At 36.3% G+C, this 18,725-nt stretch overlaps 1 protein-coding gene across 3 annotated transcripts; it reads right to left on the reverse strand.

The window, feature by feature from the left end:
• Positions 1–782: 782 nt before the first annotated feature.
• LOC129904097 (chromatin structure-remodeling complex protein BSH) lies at positions 783–17,894 on the reverse strand. Of its 3 annotated transcripts, none has more exons than XM_055979627.1 (11): positions 17,686–17,894; positions 17,479–17,547; positions 17,290–17,378; positions 15,703–15,797; positions 4,951–5,022; positions 4,718–4,765; positions 4,508–4,591; positions 1,617–1,655; positions 1,408–1,490; positions 1,232–1,294; positions 783–1,079 (listed from the first exon to the last, which is right to left on the reverse strand). In XM_055979627.1, the coding sequence occupies exons 2-11, from the start codon at positions 17,529–17,531 to the stop codon at positions 980–982; spliced, it is 726 nt and encodes a 241-aa protein (XP_055835602.1). In that variant the 5' UTR covers positions 17,532–17,547; positions 17,686–17,894; the 3' UTR covers positions 783–979. The 3 variants fall into 3 exon arrangements, with proteins under 3 accessions (XP_055835602.1, XP_055835601.1, XP_055835603.1); XM_055979626.1 differs by having other exon boundaries at positions 17,479–17,564; XM_055979628.1 differs by lacking the exon at positions 1,617–1,655 and having other exon boundaries at positions 17,479–17,564.
• Between the last annotated feature and the right edge of the window lie 831 nt (positions 17,895–18,725).

Here is an 18,725-nt window from a genome sequence, read left to right on the forward strand (position 1 = left end):
TGAATTTCAGCATCAAGTACCCATGACAAATAATTTTTACCAGAAATATCAAGTGCCACAAATTCCAATTTTGACAAGTTTGACATGATGAAAATTAATTTGAAAGTAACAAAGATAACTTAAAAATTAAATTTCTTTAGTAGATATACCTTATATAGAAGTTAATTTTCTGAAAAATTAGAGCTTCGTGCTGATAACGTGTTATAAATTAACTTACTTGACAATTTTGTAAAGGAAGAAGAACAAGAGAGTAATATAGAAAGTATTAATAGAGAGAGTAGTAATATAGAGAGAGTAATAATAATTCTCTTCTTTTATATGTTTTGTGTATTTTTACATTGAAGTTTAAGGCTATATTTATAGCCATATTTACAAGTGGAGGAAAATATTAATGGCAATTTACCCACTTAAAAAGTAAATGGACTATCCACCATTTTAAGTGGACAACCATTTTACTTGGTTGATAATACAAACACGTTTTTATATTCTCCAAAAATACTTTTTCGAAAAACAATTCTCAAAAATAAGTATGAGTTAAAATATGTAATAATTAAAAAATTAATATTGATTGAAAAAACTCATGCATTGAAAATAATCATGAGCTAAAATTGATATTGGGGTCCATGTGTTAAAAATAAATATGGGTCGGAAGTGGTTGAAAGTTCTTTCTTCAATGAACTCACTAATCCATTGAGATTAATGAAACACTATGATACCACTTGTCAAGTTCAAGTATCAACAAACATGTTTCCATCTTTTGTAATCCCAAAAATCTATAGAAGTAGAGAAACAGCTACTAATGAATTAGCACAAAAGTATTGTTCCATATTCTTTTGACAAACACAACTGTAATCTCTCCAGATCAATGCAAAAATCTGAACATACTATGACTAGGAACTAGTTTCATTTCATCATTCTAAAACTTGAACAAAATTATCCTTTTAACTGCTGGTATCCATTCCAACAGACACTATCTGCATCATCGAGCATGCCTCTCTTCTCTAGCCTCAAGGGCATCCACCTCTTCATTTGATAGGAGATCGACAATTGGTTCATATACATCCCAGTCCCTCTTTTTCCTGAGAAGAGTCACATTTTAAATGAATGAATTCCAAAACTGGACATGCTGATGAGATACGATTGAATTGAAATACAGATAAAAAATCCTCATTCCTTTTCACTTTCATTTTTTATTGAGTGAAAGAATATTAAGAAAAAGAAAAAATGGTACCGGATGACACTTGATTTAATGCCAAATAGCTTCACCAGGTCCAATGCAGGCAAACCTATTTTACTGTCAAAAAGATAATTATGAGGAAAGAGATGTACCGAGGATAATGTAAGGGCAGGTCTGCGATTTGATTAACCAAAGATTAACATAAACAGCATAGGATCAATGACACTAACCTGGCTGAGAGATGTTCCATTCCTCTGCGTCCTTTCTTATTTGCCCTGCTTTCTCTCGCTGATGCAACACTTTGCATTGCAATCTGAAAAGTTAAATGCCAAAGATAGTCAAAAGACCTTGAAGTGACTGGCTTTCAACTATGAACACATAACTGAATCCAGGTAGAAACAATTAGGTCATGTACACCAAATGAATGATATATTCTCACCTCATAAAGTTGTTCTCTAATTGCTATCGCAATCGCAGGCTACAAAAAAGGAGTCAACTATCAATAAGAAAGCGTCCCCATTTTGTTAAAATAAAAAGGATACTGAAAAATGACAGTCTCACGTAGTTGAACAGATTGTTACGATGTAAGCAAAACACTGGGTATTAAAGAAAGTGGTACCAATGATCGTTTTCTAGGAGTAAAAATTGAGAAAGTAACACAAAACTAAAATTGAGTGCTTTCCAAGAAGCTACAACTACAGAAAAAAGTGTATCTTGATGGGATGATGTTGGGACAAAATCTCATTTAAATACCGAGCTAAGTAACAATCAGGCACTCACCATCTACTTTCATTGTTCAAATCTTTGACAACATTAAAAACCCGTTGTTCAACTCTTTGACAACATGAAATAATCAAAAGCTCTGCCCTCCCTCTCTATGGTTAACCCAACAATGAACATTTCTTAAGGAGACTGGAGCAGGCAACCTAGTGACAAACGATCCGCTTTCTAATGAGATTCGATTTGGAACTCTTATATGTCTAGAGTTTACTTATACATGAACAAATATATAAATCTTTTAACACATAAATACAAGGGCCTACAATATCAAGAGGTTTTAACATCCCTAATCCATGATTACCTTTAAGAAGAAATTGCTATTTCAAATTACAGTCCAATATCTTTCTGCTTTAATTGTAACAAAAGCTCTTAGTTGTGTGTGTTTGTTCGTCCAATTCCAATTATAGGACTATTCGAACTTTAACTCTGACAAAATTTAAAAAGTAAGCAAGTTAAAGACAAATCGCTCATCCTTGGCTTCTCACAGTTGTGTCAAGATAAGCAATCTTTTCTTAAGACCAGTACAACAAAAAAGAGACTAAGGGAAAGAAAGGATGAAATATAGAAAATACAAGACAAGAACATTGTAAAAACATAACAATAGTAATTGTTTCCTGTGTGGAACATGATCTCTAGACTACTCTTTTGAGCAAAGCCCAATATGTTGTCCATATTTTTAGGTTAAAGACCTATTTTCCTAAATTATTCATTACCGTTCCAATATCTTTTTGAAAAGGTAAGATTTGATTGAGAAAAGGAACCAAGATGGTACACATTACAAAAAAACAGCATCTATCACCATCATGTCAGCCACATATCTCCTATCTCTTTTAAGAATTCCATGTATTGATCCATATTTTCCTTAATACTCCTTGTACACTAGAAATACAAATTTACAGGACATCTATTCTTAGTCCTGGAAATATGCTGTCTTTCCCCTTCAAACCAGACCCTATTTCTTTCCAGCCATATTGTCCATAAAACACAGAGGGGTTGTTCTCCAAACAGATTGTATACTCTTTATCATTTTTAATGTCGCCATGTCTTCAATAAGCTCTTAAACACTGGGAGGCATTACCCACTTGACATCAAAAATAACTATTCTCTAAAACCAAGTAACTAAATTCCTCATATTCTCACAACTCTGTCAATGGTCTAACAACAACAACAACATACCCAGTGAAATCCCACAAGTGGGGTCTGGGGAGGGTAGAATGTACGCAGACCTTACCACTACCTCATTGAGATAGAGAGGCTGTTTCCGAAAGACCTCGGCTCAAAAGTATCCGCCCCAAATAAGAGAGAAAAATCAATATATGTATATATATCATAATGGCAAAAACGAAAAGCGTTGCAAATTGTACAAGACAAGAAAATAACAATAGCAAAATAATGTGAAGATCGAGAGGCAATAACAACACACTTATACTGACACGCCTAGACCTACGACCAACCTAGACAGTCACAGGGCAAGACATCATCCTATTCCTACTAGCCTTCTACTCCTACTAATCTTCTACCCTAATCTGCGACCTCCACTCTTTTCTATCTAAGGTCATGTCCTCGATGATATGGAGTTGTGCCATATCCTGTCTAATCACCTCTCCCCAATACTTTTTCGATCTACCCCTACCCTTCCGCATAACCCTCAAATCAAGCCCCTCACACCTCCTAACTGGTGCATCAACACCCCTCCTCTGCACACGGCCAAACCATCTCAGTCTCGCTTCTCTCATCTTCTCTGCCACGAAGGCCACTCCCATCTTCTCCCGAATAACCTCATTCCTAATCCCATCACTCTTAGTGTGTCCACACATCCATCTCGGCATCCTCATCTCCGCAACATGCACCTTCTGAACATGCGAGTTCTTGACTAGGTCACTTTCTTGATTAAGGAACTGTGCATTTTGCTAGAATTTCCCTCATGAGACTATCAAGAAATGAGACCTAATGGCATTTTAATTTTATGATTCCTCTTCACCAATCCTCCCCCATTTACAAATTACAGGAAGATCGTCTTAATTGTAGCAAAATAGGAGGGAGGTTAGTTTTATCTGCACAAGTTGCAAATATTGAACCCAAAATATTCAGTTTCGCATCAGAGATGCGGAAGTATCATGGAATTTGAACATTGAATCTTGAGAGCACAAGGCTAAAATTTTGGTGCCACAATTGTCTCCGGCTGGCTTATATATACTCGAGCTAACCCCCAAAAACAATCAAACTGAAATGGGAAGAAAAAGAAGTATAGAAGGGACCCCCCCCCCCCCCCCAACTTCATCAACCCCATAACTTAGAAGTTATGTTGCTCGAACTCTCCAAAAATGTTGTCGCATCCGTGTCGGATTCTCCAAAAATGCACTACTTTTGGAGTATCCGACACGCACCCATCGACATTTTTGAAGAGTCCGAGCAACATAGCTGAAGTATATCAGACAATGATGAATATCAAACTTACAAGAATATGCAATAACAAATGAGAATTTTATGGGATGGAAACACACACTATTTTTATTCTCAACCAACAGAAAGGAAATAAATAGAGCTTACTCCAACTTCTGGGTTTTCAATTCCCATATCTTTACAAAATGTCCGTGCAAACTCTTCAGGATCACTCTCAAAATTGTTCAAGTCCTGAAATTGTTTTGATTCTCTTTGTATTAGCAACAAATGAGGCAGAGTATTTGCTAATTTGATCACAGTTCTTACCAAAGCAAGATAGATGAAGAATGAGACATCCAACCTTATAGTAAAACTTACCCAGAAAAAGTGATCCTTGATAACTGTGTGATTTACTCGGAGATCAAGCTGGATGAGCCCGGAAAAGAAAAGGAAATAGATAAATACAAGTACCTACTTCGAATGATGAATCCACAGCAGTTGTGACCACCAAAGTCAGTAAGATAGGTCTCTTTCATAGTATTTTTTTCTTTGGGGATGAATAATCTTTCAACATAATGTCATCAATATCGACATAAACAACTGTGACAAACCTTGATAGGAACAACTCTCTCGCCAGTGTGCATATCTTGTCCTTCGTATGACCGAAATTCTGTCAATTGTGACTACAAAATTGGAAGCGGAGAAGCCAGTAAGACTTAAGTTGCAGGAAACAACAGAAAAAGAAGCATGTACCCTAAGCAGTCATTTTGCAACAGAGGTCGGCAGACACTAGACAACACCAAGTTTTTATCCAGAAAAAGGAATAGCAGACACAGAGTAATTTCTTTTAGATAGGTAAACAGGAAACAACCAGAAAATAAAATTTCTTAGCCAAAGGACATAAGGGAAAATATTGTTGAATGATATTTATAGCCAAAGGACCTACATGCTATGCCACAGGTGAGTTTAGATAAAAGTTCTACATCAATGGAAGAATACTGTTGAGGTTTCTCCAAATTATACTGTTCTGTAATACTCTAAAGACTAATGTTAACATCTTATGAACAGTCTTTTGGTCTTTTATCCAGATCTGCCTACTGAGTTACGTCACTCAACTTACACTCCAAGTACTCTGTCTTAGTCCTGCAGCCAACTCAACCTGAACCCTTTAGACAAACGAGTCTATCTCCAAACCTCCAGCCTATCATTTACTCAGTCGCGTATCTAATCAATCAATACTATGTCATCTATAAATAGCATAGACCATAACACCTCACCTTGGACATACCGCGTCAGTTCATCTATCACCAAGGCAAATTAAAACGGGCTAAGAGTTGATCCCTAGTGCTCTCAACTGGAAAGTGCTCTGAGTCTCCTCCTATTGTCCTCGCTCGAGTCTTGGCTCCATCGTACATGTTCTTAATCGTCATAATGTAAGTCACAAGTACACCTCCAACCTCTAAACATATCCATAAAAAAACCTTAGGGACTTTGTCATATGCTTTTTCTAGGTCAACGAACACTATATATAAGTCCTACATCCACTCCCTATATTGCTCCACCATTCTCCTTACAAGATAAATGGCTCCCGACATGAATCCATATTGGTTCTCGATAATAGACACACCCTTTTCTCACCCTCATCTCCATTACCCTGTCCCAAACATAACATACAAAAATATCTTTGATCTTAATCCTTTATTCTTTTTTTCCTTTTTTTTTTGGGGGGGGGGGGGGAGGGGAGTAGTACCCAATTTGGCCTTTCATAGCAAAAATGTTACCTATATTAACCCCAACTCCTTCTCTTCCAAACATTGGACGACAAAGTTCAGAAAGTCTTCACATCTAATACCCACCAAATTGCAAGCACAAGCATTATCCACCTTTTTGAATCTGAAATGCTTATTACAGTCGATGCAAGTCTTTTTTCCATACGCACAATTCAATTGCGTATCATGTGATAAAAATCTGATTAAGCTAATAATCTTTACTTCCAGATCATTGTTGGAACTTGAAAGCATCACAACACCACACCTTTGATAAAGTATTGGGATATATACTATTAACTATGCATAACATCACCACAACATTGCCTAAGTTTAGCATGAAAAAATGATTTTCCGAAATTGCATTTTGTTTCGGGAGGGTGTTGTCGGAATAGATGGGATACGGCTTTTGAAGTTAATTTTGAACATAGGACATAGATTGGTTGCTTGGAAAGTGAAGAAGATGAGTTGAACTCTATTGAAAGCCATTAAAGCTCGCTAAAGCTTGATTTTCAAAATTTGGGTTTCCGAAATTTGTTTCGAGTTGGTGTTGTTGGACTAGATTTGGTACATCTTAAGAGTTTGAATCTCATTTTTAGGACAATTAGTGGAGATTTGAATTGAAATTTGAGCCTATTTTGAAGTTGAAGATGAACATAGAAGAAGATGAGATGTGTATCTCGAGTATCCCTCTGTGTATCATTTGTGTATACCATATGAACAACAACAACATACCCAGTGAAATCCCACAAATGAAATTTGAGCCTATTTTGAAGTTGAAGATGAACATAGAAGAAGATGAGATGTGTATCTCGAGTATCCCTCTGTGTATCATTTGTGTATACCATATGAACAACAACAACATACCCAGTGAAATCCCACAAGTGGGGTCTGGGAAGGGTAGAGTGTACACAGACCTTATCACTATCTCATGGAGATAGAGAGATTGTTTTCGAAAGACCCCCAGCTCAAAGTAACAGTCCCAATAAAGGGAGAATCACAGTATAATATATATATCATAATAGCTGAAACGAAAGGCGATACAAATTCTATAAGACAAGCACAATACCAATATCAAGAAAATGGGATAATCAAGGGCAGTAACAACAACAACAACAACAAGCAGCTCAGTATAGTCCCACCATGTGGGGTCTGGGGAGGGTAGAGTGTACGCAGACCTAACCCCCACCTTGAAAGGTAGGGCGGCTGTTTCCGAAAGACCCTCGGCTTAAGAGAGAAGAACAAGAGAGGAGAATCAAGGAAAACAAGACATAGGTCAGTAGAGCCAAACATATAGAAAACAATATAAAAATATGAATAATGAGAGCGAGAAAGTCAGGGTAGGGAAGATCGGAAAGAAAGGATCATTAACTACTATAGATAAATAGGATACCCAAAGTAAACCGGACCAACAAATATAAGCAGTAATCAAATGCAGAAATCAAATGTTAATAAACAAATGAGCGAAACTACGACTACTATGGAGAAAAAATAAGCCACCTAGCCCACTATCTTAGTATGAGTCCTCCACAGCCTCCTATCTAAGGTGATGTCCTCGGTGAGCTGCAACTGTGTCATATCATGTCTAATCACCTCTTCCCAATACTTCTTCGGACTCCCTTTGCCCCTCCTGAAACCGTCCATAGTCAACCTCTCGCACCTCCGCACTAGAGCATCTGTGTCTCTCCTCTTCACATGCCCAAACCATCTCAGTCTCGCTTCCCGCATCTTGTCCTCCACCGATGTCACTCCCACCTTGTCTTGGATATCTTCATTCCTAATTCTATCCATCCTAATGTGCCCACACATCCACCGCAGCATTCGCATTTCCGCGACTTTCATCTTCTGAACATGAAGTTTCTTGATTGGCCAACACTCCGCCCCGTACAATAGAGTCGATCTAACCACCACTTTGTAGCTCCTATGTATTCCCTATATATCCATGTATACGTGGGTGTGAGATACATAAGTCGCACAGAAATTTTTCAACTATGAATTTTGATTTCAAACAACCTCCGATCTTCCTCTTAATTTATGTATTGCCTCATTTATATGTTTTCGATGAATTTCAACCATACACATTGAAAAAACCCTTTTTCCCTAAGTTTTTTGAATGTTGTATATCACTGGTAACATTTTGTGGCTAAACATGGTCAAATGATAAAATTGGCTAATTGTCAGTAAAATTCTTATTTTTTGGTACATTTTGGTAGTTAGCTCTTTTTTGCAAGGGGGAGGGTTAAACCAAGAGGGCCAATAACTTTACCATGCAAATAAAGGGGGAAAATTCAAATTAACCCCCTGAAGTATTCGATTTGTCTTACATTTATCCTTCGCTTTACCTTTTGTTCCATAAAAGCCCCACAACGTTAATTTTGTCTCATATTCAGCCCCTCAATCAAAGGGTTATGTAGCTTAGCTCTGACATTTGCCATAGTGGCTTAGTGGAGCCACAGAAACATAACATAGATCCTTATTTACCCTAAACTAGCAAATTAGTTATGTATACCCTCTACAATAATTTGAAGCATGCTCCTAAACAAGTGAAAAGGTCCAAATTAAACAGTTGAAAAGGTTCAAATATATACCTACACAACTAGACCAGTTTTTTCCACAATGGGAAACCATTAGTAGGAGGGACATATCTGAGACCTTAGGCTTATTTAATAGTGGGGCTCCTATGAGCCAAAAGGTGAACGGGGGACATATATAAAACAAAACACAAACATTAGGGACAATCCTATTAATCATGTTGCCCAGATTGCCAAAAGATACAATAACTTTCTTCTGTATCAAGCGAGTAAGCAGACATCTTCTTCAATAACTTCCGTTGCCCAGATTGACAATCCTATTAATCATGTTGCTTGTATCTCACAGTCCACCACACTTGACCCTTGGGTCATGGACTCAAGAGATATTCATCATATTTCTGGTAACAAATCTTTATTGACTAATATTACCTACTCTCAGTCCCTTCCCACTGTTACGTTAGCTAGTGGCTCTCAGACCCAATGGCGGACCTAGAGGTAACCGAGGGGATTCGGAAAAAAATTACATTGTATATATAAAGTATTTTTAAGAACTTTTATGTCTATATATTAATTTTGAACCTCTTGAATATAAGATTAGGGTTTGGCTTAGTAGTTGAGGGGTTCAAAACTAACCTTGAGGTTCCAAGTTCAAATCTTCAGCACTACATTTTTTTCCCGAACCCCCTTAATGGAAATCCTGGATCTGTCGCTGCTCAGAACATGGCAACTAGAGTCTGTAAAGCCAATCCCTTACCTTCCTTGACTCTAAATAATGTTCTTTGTATCCCTGATTGTCCCTTTAGCCTCCTGTCAATAAGTCGTTTGGCTAAGGCTTTAAATTATTTCGTTTCATTCTTTAGTGACTTCTTTGTTATATAGGACCTTACGGGAAGGATAATTAGCAAAGGGCATGAGTCAGATGGACTTTATTATCTCAATTCTCACAAATTCAGTACAGTTTGTTCAGTGTCCGACTCTCCAAATTTAATCCACAGACGATTGGAACACCCTAGATTATCTAAATTTCAAAAGATGGTACCTAGCTTATCCAAATTGTCTAAGTTATTTTGTGAGTGATGTCAATTGGGGAAGCACACCCGAACTACTTTTCCATGCAGTCCTAATAATCATGCAAAGTCTTTTTTCCATTTAGTTCATTCTGATATTTGGAGTCCTAGTAGAGTTAGTTCAACATTGGGTTTTTAAGTATTTTGTTACTTTCATTGATGATTACTCGAGGTGCACTTGGATGTTCTTAATGAAAAATCATATTTGAATTATTTTCCATATATCAGACTTTTTGTGTTGAAATAAAAAATCAATTTGGTGTTTTTATTCGTACTTTTCGTAGTGATAATGCACGTGAATATTTATCATCTCAATTTAGAAAATTTATGTCTTCCCATGGAATTCTTCATCAGGCATCTTGTCCTTACACTGCACAACAAAATGGGATCGCAGAGAGAAAAAATAGGCATATTATTGAGACTGCACGCACTCTTCTCATACAAGCAAATGTTCCATTGCGTATTTTGGGGGGATGCAGTGCTTACCTCTTGTTATTTGATTAACCGTATGCCTTCTTCTGCTATACAAAATCAGGTACCACACTTGATTTTGTTTTTCCACTCAACCTTATTCTCTTTTCCACCACGCGTCTTTGGGAGCACATGCTTTGTCCATATACTCACTTCAGGAAAAGACAAGTTCGCTCCCCATGCTCTTAAATGTGTCTTTCTCGATTATTCAAAGGTACAAAAGGGCTATCAATACTTCTCACCTAACCTCCAGTGAACCTTATGTTCGCTGATGTTACTTTTTTTTAAGGTTAGACCTACTTTACATCCTCTTATGTTGAACAATTAAGCATTTCTGAGGTTTTACAAGTTTCATTTTTTAGGGATCCCACCATGGTCTATCCTTCCACGTCATCTCCTATAACTCTATCTTCCTCCTCTACACCTCCATCGCTATTGACCTATCATCATTGTTCACACCCAAATGATTCACGCCCGCCGTCGGAATCCTTGCCTATCGAGGACTTGTCTACACAGAGTCCTTCCATTGCCACTCGAAAAGGTAATCGATCTACTCGTAACCTTCATCCTATATATATTTGTTTGAGCTATCATCGTTTATCACCGGCCCATTCTGCCTTTGTATCATCACTATCATCTGTGTCTATTCCTAAGACTACACATAAAGCTCTTTCTTATCCAGGATGGCAACAAGTTATGATTGAGGAGATGTCTGCCTTACACTCTCGTAGTACTTCGGAGCTTGTTCCTCTACCTCCAGATAAATCTACCGTTGGTTGTCGTTGGGTATATACAGTGAAGGATGGCCTTGATGGACAGATTGATCGCCTAAAAGCTCGACTAGTGGCCAAGGGTTATACACAGATTTTTGGTCTGGACTATGGTGATACCTTCTCTCTTGTGGCCAATATTGCTTCAATCCGTCTCTTTTTATCCATGGTTGTTGTTCTTCATTGGCCTCTCTACCAGTTGGATATTACAAATGTCTTTCTTCATGGAGATCTCGAAGATGAGGTATATATGGAGCACCCACCTAGTTTTGTTGCTCAGGAAGTGTCTAGTAACATGGTGTGCAAACTACAAGAAGCACTCTATGGCCTAAAACAGTCATCTCGAACATGGTTTGGGAAGTTTAGCATGGTTGTTCAGGAGTTTGGCATGGTACGAAGTGAAGCTGATCACTTTGTGTTCTACTGTCACTCTGCTCCAAGTTTACGCATGTATTTGGTAGTGTACGTTGATGAAATAGTTATCACAGGTAATGATGATGAAGGAATTACCAAATTGAAACATCATATTTTCCAACACTTTCAGACTAAGGATCTTGGTCGATTGAGGTACTTCTTGGGCATTGAGGTTGCTCAATCCAAATCAGTAATTGCCATTTCACAAAGGAAGTATGCACTTGATATTTTTGAAGACACATGGATGACAGATTGTAGGCCTATCGATTCTCTCATGGATTCAAATATTAAGCTCCTACAAGGTCAAGGGGAGCGTCTTAGCGATCTAAGAAGATATAGAAGGCTGGTAGGAAAATTGAACTATCTCACAATGACTTGACGTGATATTACCTTCTCGGTTAGTGTTGTAAGTCAGTTCATGAATTCTCCTTGTGACAGCCATTATAATGCAGTTTTTCACATTCTTCGATACATAAAATCTGCTCCAAGGAAAGACTACTTTACGAAGTCCAAGGCATGAGAAAATTGTTGGATATTCAGATGCAGACCGGGCAGGGTCACCCTTTGACAAATGATCCACTTCTAGATATTGTGTTCTAGTTGGGGGGGGGGGGAATTTGGTGCCGTGGAAAAGTAAGAAACAAAATGTGATTGCTAGATCTAGTGCAAAAGCAGAATATCGGGCTATGGCAGTGGCAACATGTGAACTCATATGGATCAACCAACTAACGAAGGAGTTGAAATTTGGATATACTAAAGGAATGGAACTTGTGTGCAATAATGAAGTTGCACTTCACATTGCATCAAATTCAGTACTATTTATTGTTTCTGGTATAAACTCGTCTTAGCTTTATTTACCCGGTATAAAAGAAAGCATTCTCTTATCTTCAATTTCATATCCCAAGAAAAATGTCAGTCTATATCACAGAAGAAATGATGGTTCAAATCTTCTCAAGGCTCCCACTCGAATCTCTACTTCGATTTAGGTGCGTATCAAGATCATGCAACTCACTAATTTCAAGCTCTCAATTCATATGGTTGCACACCAAAACACCGTTCTCCCAAAACCTCCAACTAGTACAATCTTTAGGTACTTCTCAAAAGCTCAAAGGAAGGAAAAATAATATATCCAACATATTGATGCATTACCTAGTATTGAAACTGAAGTAAGAACAGGAGCCTCTTTTAGGCCTCATTTGTTTTCATTAAGATTAAGACGTTTGAATCTGAATGCACATATGAATTAAGATGTTGTCTCTAGATCTGAATATATATATAATGATGGACGTGGTAGATGAGATAGCAGTCGATATTAATGGTTGGTAGCGGTGTTGGTTTTCTAGTGGTAATTGTGATGGCAGACGTGGTTGGGAGTGGTGGTTGACGACGTTAATGGTAGTTGACAATGGTGGTGTGATGACAGAGGTGGTTAGTGGTGGTGGCCGATCATTGTGGATAGAGTGGTGGTGAATATTATCACACAAGAATACCTCTTAATGATATTAAGACTTTGTTCAAAATCTTAATGATTAAGACCTATTCAGCTAGTTAAGTGCTTAAATCTTAATGAAAACAAATGCACTTAATGACCTAATGTGTGAACCATTCAAATTCAAACCTCCATTAAGTGCAAACAAATAAAACCTTAGTAACATAGTGCGATATTATTATAGGATTGTGGGCATATGCAATGGATTCCTCTGTTTGTCTAATGATTTATTTTGATACGAAAATCTTTTGGTACTTTGGAACCCTATGACAGGCAGATGTCTCACCCTCCCAAAGCCTCCTCTTTGTTGTGACAACTTAGGACTTAAATGTTTGTCTTTGGATTTAGCTTTGCAATTAAAACGAGAGACTCTCTTATCTCCATGAGGTAGTGGTAAGGTCTGCGTACATCTTACCCTCCCCAGACCCCACTTGTGGGATTTCACTGAGTATGTTGTTGTTGTTGTTGTAATTAAAACGAGAGACTACAAGGTTGTGAGGATGACCTATGCTCATGGTGATTGTGGGTACTTGGAGTCGCCTAAGGTTGAGATATATGCACTTAGTTTAGGAATTTGATGGTTTTATTAAAACATTGGCATTGTAGAGTACTTCTGGACACAAATTGTGGTCTGTCGGGAGCTTCACTGGACTGCATACAGGAGAACTAGGGAGTGAAGGGTGAACAACTTGATAATGGTGTTTGACCTGAATGAGGTAGTCAGTCGCCAGTTAACCAATTAGCTATGCATTTTTCATACGAATTAGCTCAAATGCATTGGTAAGTCAAGCATTACATGGGCACTCAAGTAATGCTGGCAAAGTGAAGAATAGATTGCATTAAAAATGCTTCAAGAATTAAACCTTGCAAAAGTGAAACAGGATAAAAGCCTACATTCCCTCACAAAGTGCTTTGATAGGGTTTGTCCAATCTAAGAACAAACAAAACAATCCCCCTCCCCAAACCAAATATTTAAAACAGAAAAAAGGCTGATATGACATCAAGCGGATTATTACATCGTTTCATTCCAATTAGGTTGAGGAATACGTGTAATCAGATAAAACAGTGGCCACTCCCTTTCTTTTCATTTAATTTTTTTCCTTGTACCAACAGTTATGGATGGTTATTTACTCACAGGAATAGTAGACTCACCCTCACTTTCATGTTTTACAGATTTAGAGTTGGCTTCGGAGACGAACCAGTAGCAGCCAGTACTTCTAGCATTGGTGAGCCCCAGTTCTCCTTCGATGCGTTAGAAGTGATTAGCAATGTAACTTAGGATCCAGAAGTGGTCACACAGGAAATTTTGAGTGTCTAGCAAGTACTTAATAGTACTACTAGAGTAAGAAGGAGATCGATTCAAATGCCCTTTCCAGAGAAGGAGAATGAGCATATAATCAAAGTTCCAGGCTCCAGAAAAATAATAGGTAGAGTAGCATAGATAAGTTGAGAGTGATTAGCAATGCAATTAAAGGAGCAAGAAGCGATCACATAGGAAATTTTGAGTGTCTATCGAGTATTTAATAGCACTACTGGGGAAGTAAGGAGATCGCCTCAATGCCCTTCCCAACGAATGAAGCTACGGATATAAACCAAGGTTCCAGGCTCTGATGATTTCAATCTGGCTTTTTATAAAAAAATGTTTGGCCTATTGTGAAGCAGGCTTGCTAGGCTCTCAATCACTTTAAACAATTTTTGTTTAGGATTAAGCCAACAACATTAATGCATCTCAAATTATCAGCCCTTTCCAAAAATGCATGCATCATGATCTCAATATCAGAGATTTCCCTGATTCTCTTTGTAAATCGGATCAAGATTAGCTCCTTCTAAAGCAACTTACAAACCTCTCAAAGGGAGGAATAAGATTTCCTGCCTCTAAAAGGAAACCCAAAGAATTGAAAAAAAAAAATCCTCCATATGACTTTGAAGTAACACAAATGTCTCACTATTAGCAAGGAGAAGTTTGAGTTTTTCTCCATACTTTTATGCTCCCTTCCCTAGCGCACATTTGGTCAATTATCAAATGGCACCAGTTTGACAATCAATGCTAGATCTGTATATGTTGGTTCCCATCAAAACGACATTGATTTACCAGCAATGCAACATGTTTCCCCTCATGGAAGTCATCCCTAAAAGTCAGCTTCCTTCATGTCTAGCAATAGAGGCTCTAGGTCTATTTCACAATTTTCAAGGTTCATGATGTTATGTATACAAGTGATGGATTTTAGATTTCAAATAAGGATATCAACTACGAAATATAATCTTTTTTTATGACAGTGTTGTCTAGGTGAACTCGTGCACATCTTGCTATTCCGCCAGTACCTATTACATCACACCAACACAAGTACCTGGTAGCTCTATCAACAAAAGCTTAGGCTGTGATTCTTTCTATACAAGAGAATCTCTTTCTTCAAAAGGCTCTATGCAAGAGAATCTATTTGGAAGGTGATGACATTATTTGGACTAGAAATTGCTTGTTGATACTGAAGATTGTCAAAATTTGTGCACGTGGGGAGAGGGGAGAGAATCTTGACTTCAGCATGTACAAATACAATTCTAAGAAAAAACGAAGAGCATTCCAGAACAGACACTATCAGTGATCTCAGATAAAGACAAATCTCAGGCCACAGGACTTTTAAGAATGCTGGTTGATTTGAACCAGCAAGGAAAAGAGTAGGAATCAAGTAACCTTCAAAAGAAAATTAACAACTCGCATTATAGTTCTAATCACCCCCTTCCCCCCCCCCCCCCCACACACACACATAATTCAATCACAAATTATCCCATTAAGCAGGAAGAAAGATGACGGAATGGTGCATATAACATGTTCGGATTTAAGACTTCTTATAAATTACCTGAATGGATTGCGCTATCTGAGTGACAAAAGCAGGAGGAAGTTTCAAATCCTTCACAGTTCTCTTTGCAAACACCACCACCTCTGAGTCAGGATCTGTAATTAAGAAGTTCAGAGAGGGACAACAGCTTGGTCAGTTCAAGATGACATTAAGTAAACTATAATTTTCCTTCTTTAAAAGTTATCAGCAGAATCATTCACTGAAGAGAAAATATGTATGGCTTTGTATATGAAGCATCACTCGGAAAAAGAAATTTAGTACAAAAATTATCAAATATCAGAGTTTGCACATAAGCTCTATAGCACTACTCTCTCTTTTTCAATATAGCACGCAGCAAAGGTCATCAGTTATAAAGCCATGTTCGAGGATCAAGCACCCTAATACTAGATCCATTATCACACCAGAGCATCCCTTAGGGTGCTAACTTTTCCTTTAAAGTCTTCAGAGCACTATAAAGTCACCTGGATATAGTAAGTGTCTAAAATAAAAAAGCCATGTACCCGAATTCTGTTGTTTGCCAACTATTTTCTAGATACTATCTTCACAAGAACTTATCTTTAGGACCCGTTTGGCCATAGATATTCCCAAAAATATTTGGGAAAAAACTTGGAAAATCTTGTTTGGCCATACAAGTTGCCATTATTTGGCAAATATTTTTGGCAAACAATCCAAATTCTCAAATACACGAAAAAACCAGTATTTGGGCCAAATTCTATTATTTGGGAACTTTTAAAAATTTAAAAATTACCCCAAACTTTTATATTTTATAAAAACACCCAACATTTATAGTTTTGGATTGAATTTTAGTCTTAGTTCGTTGTACAAAATTTATCCAGTTATATACATATTTTATTAGTTTTTATCCAAGATAGCTCTCCAAAGTCACTTCCAATTACAAGTAGTAACGGTAGTTTTTCATATACAAATCAATGGTATTTTTCTTTTGTTTTCTTCCTCTTTTTTCTAAATTTATATTAATTGTGTTCGTTGTCATACTTTTCACGAAACATGTTCATTATATAATGATAATACAAACCTATGGGTATTTTTAATAGTATTTAGAACTTATGGGTATAAAACATATTTCTTTAAAAAGTCAAATACTTCTCCCAAAATCTCTAGTCATAAACATGGTGAAACTTCACCCAAAACTTCACTAAAAATTACTAGCCAAAAATATTTGGGAATCTATGGCTAGTATCTTGGACACACATTCAATGTCATAGCACCTCCCAGATACAAAACCAAATGAAAGATTCACTAGTTTTGTATCCCTTACCTGGAACTAGCATGTCTACTCAACTTGTTCACAAAATTTGCTCATTAATCATTGTTTATCAATGTAATGAGAAACCAAAATTTTCAATTTGACAGCACAAGTGAGGTGTGGTAGCATTCAGCATTTTGGATAAAAGCTTTGAACTTTTATTGGGATAAAATACTAGTAATTGAAAGCATCAAATAATGGAAGAAGAAAACAGTTAGCTGCTAACTAGGATACAATGCAGAAGCATGAAATCGTCTGCATATTGATTTATTATCATTTATATTATATAGTGGTTAAAAATCAAATACATAAAAGCTTACCATTTGGGTTCCAAGTAAAAGCATCTCTAAATCTTTGGCCATCAATTTCGATGTCGAGACGGATAGGAACAAGATTCTCGGCTGTTGGACTGTAATATGCATATAATTTTGGTTAAACATTACGAACGAATCATTTCTTATACCATCAGATATTAAAAGTGATAAGATAAAGATGAACGAGGCGATTACATCTTGAACTTCACTGGGTTCTTCAGTGAACCCCATGCCGAATGGGGTTTCATCAATGCCTCTTTTTATCTGAAAACAAAAACAATCTGAAAGAAAGGAATCTGGCTAAGCTTTTCTTCTACACAACAATTGCAACTAATAAACTTAGATAATGTAATTGCAACATTGACGTTGAGGATTAATATAGTAAATAGGAATGCATCTTACCTTGTTGTGAGCAAATTCACAGTTGCTATTTTGACACTTCACATTAGGAAAAGGATTTAGGGTTTTTTCAACTGAATATCAGAATCAGATATAGAGGAAACTTGCAACTCGACGTCGACGGAAGGAAATCGCCGAGGACGTCGCCGGAGAAAACCGCAATCGAAACTGGTGTTATTTGAAATTGGTTTTTCCGTTCAAAAATTTAGGATGTATATTGCCGAAAAGCGTCAAAAATATCCAACTATCTTAAATAAATAAAAATATATTCAATTGATAATTTAATCCAAAAATATTTTTTTTTTAATAATTTGGTCCAAAAATATTTTTAGCGTTACTCAATGAGTTAAAAATGTTTTTTGAAAATAAATATATATTTTTTTTTATTCACTTTTTTTAATGATGATTTTTTAAAATTAGAAAATATTTATCCTACTTCAATTCAGAAAAAACTAAAATATTTGATATTTTATTAGAAATTTTTAATCATTGTAAGTGAAAATTAATATCGGAATTACTATGATCTTATATACGTGACCTATATTATCAATTAAAAAGGAATATGGAGTTATTCTATTTTAATTGTTAAAATAAGATTAAGAAAAAAAATATTTTCTACTTATTTATTAGTTAAAGTGATTTATATATAAAAAAAAGAATAAGATTCTTTGAAAGTGGTATTTTTATCGGATTGCCTTCACATTAATTATTTTATGCCCTCACAGTAACCCCGCCAGTCATTTTTATTTAAATAATGATAAAAAAAATTCTAATAAGATAGAAAAAAATGTATTTCTTAATATTTTTTACGAATTGAAGTACAATAAATATTTTTTAATTAAAAAAATCATTAAAATTCTAATAAGATAGAAAAAAATGTATTTCTTAATATTTTTTACGAATTGAAGTACCATAAATATTTTTTAATTAAAAAAAACATCATTAGAAAAATAATGTGTTTAAAAGGAAAAGAGATAATATATTTATTTGAAAATGGACATTTTTGATTTATTAAGTAACAATAAAGACAATTTTGGACCAAA

This window comes from Solanum dulcamara, chromosome 9 (genome assembly GCF_947179165.1).
Source record: "Solanum dulcamara chromosome 9, daSolDulc1.2, whole genome shotgun sequence".
NCBI classification, from domain to species: Eukaryota; Viridiplantae; Streptophyta; class Magnoliopsida; order Solanales; family Solanaceae; genus Solanum; species Solanum dulcamara.

Coding starts and splice junctions, on each gene's coding strand:
- LOC129904097 (XM_055979627.1), bottom strand. CDS start 17,531: ATGAAACCCCATTCGGCATGGGGTTCACTGAAGAACCCAGTGAAGTTC. Junction 17,379..17,478: donor AACCCAGTGAAGTTCAAGAT/GTAATCGCCTCG, acceptor TGCATATTACAG/TCCAACAGCCGAGAATCTTG. Junction 15,798..17,289: donor TTTTACTTGGAACCCAAATG/GTAAGCTTTTAT, acceptor TCTTAATTACAG/ATCCTGACTCAGAGGTGGTG.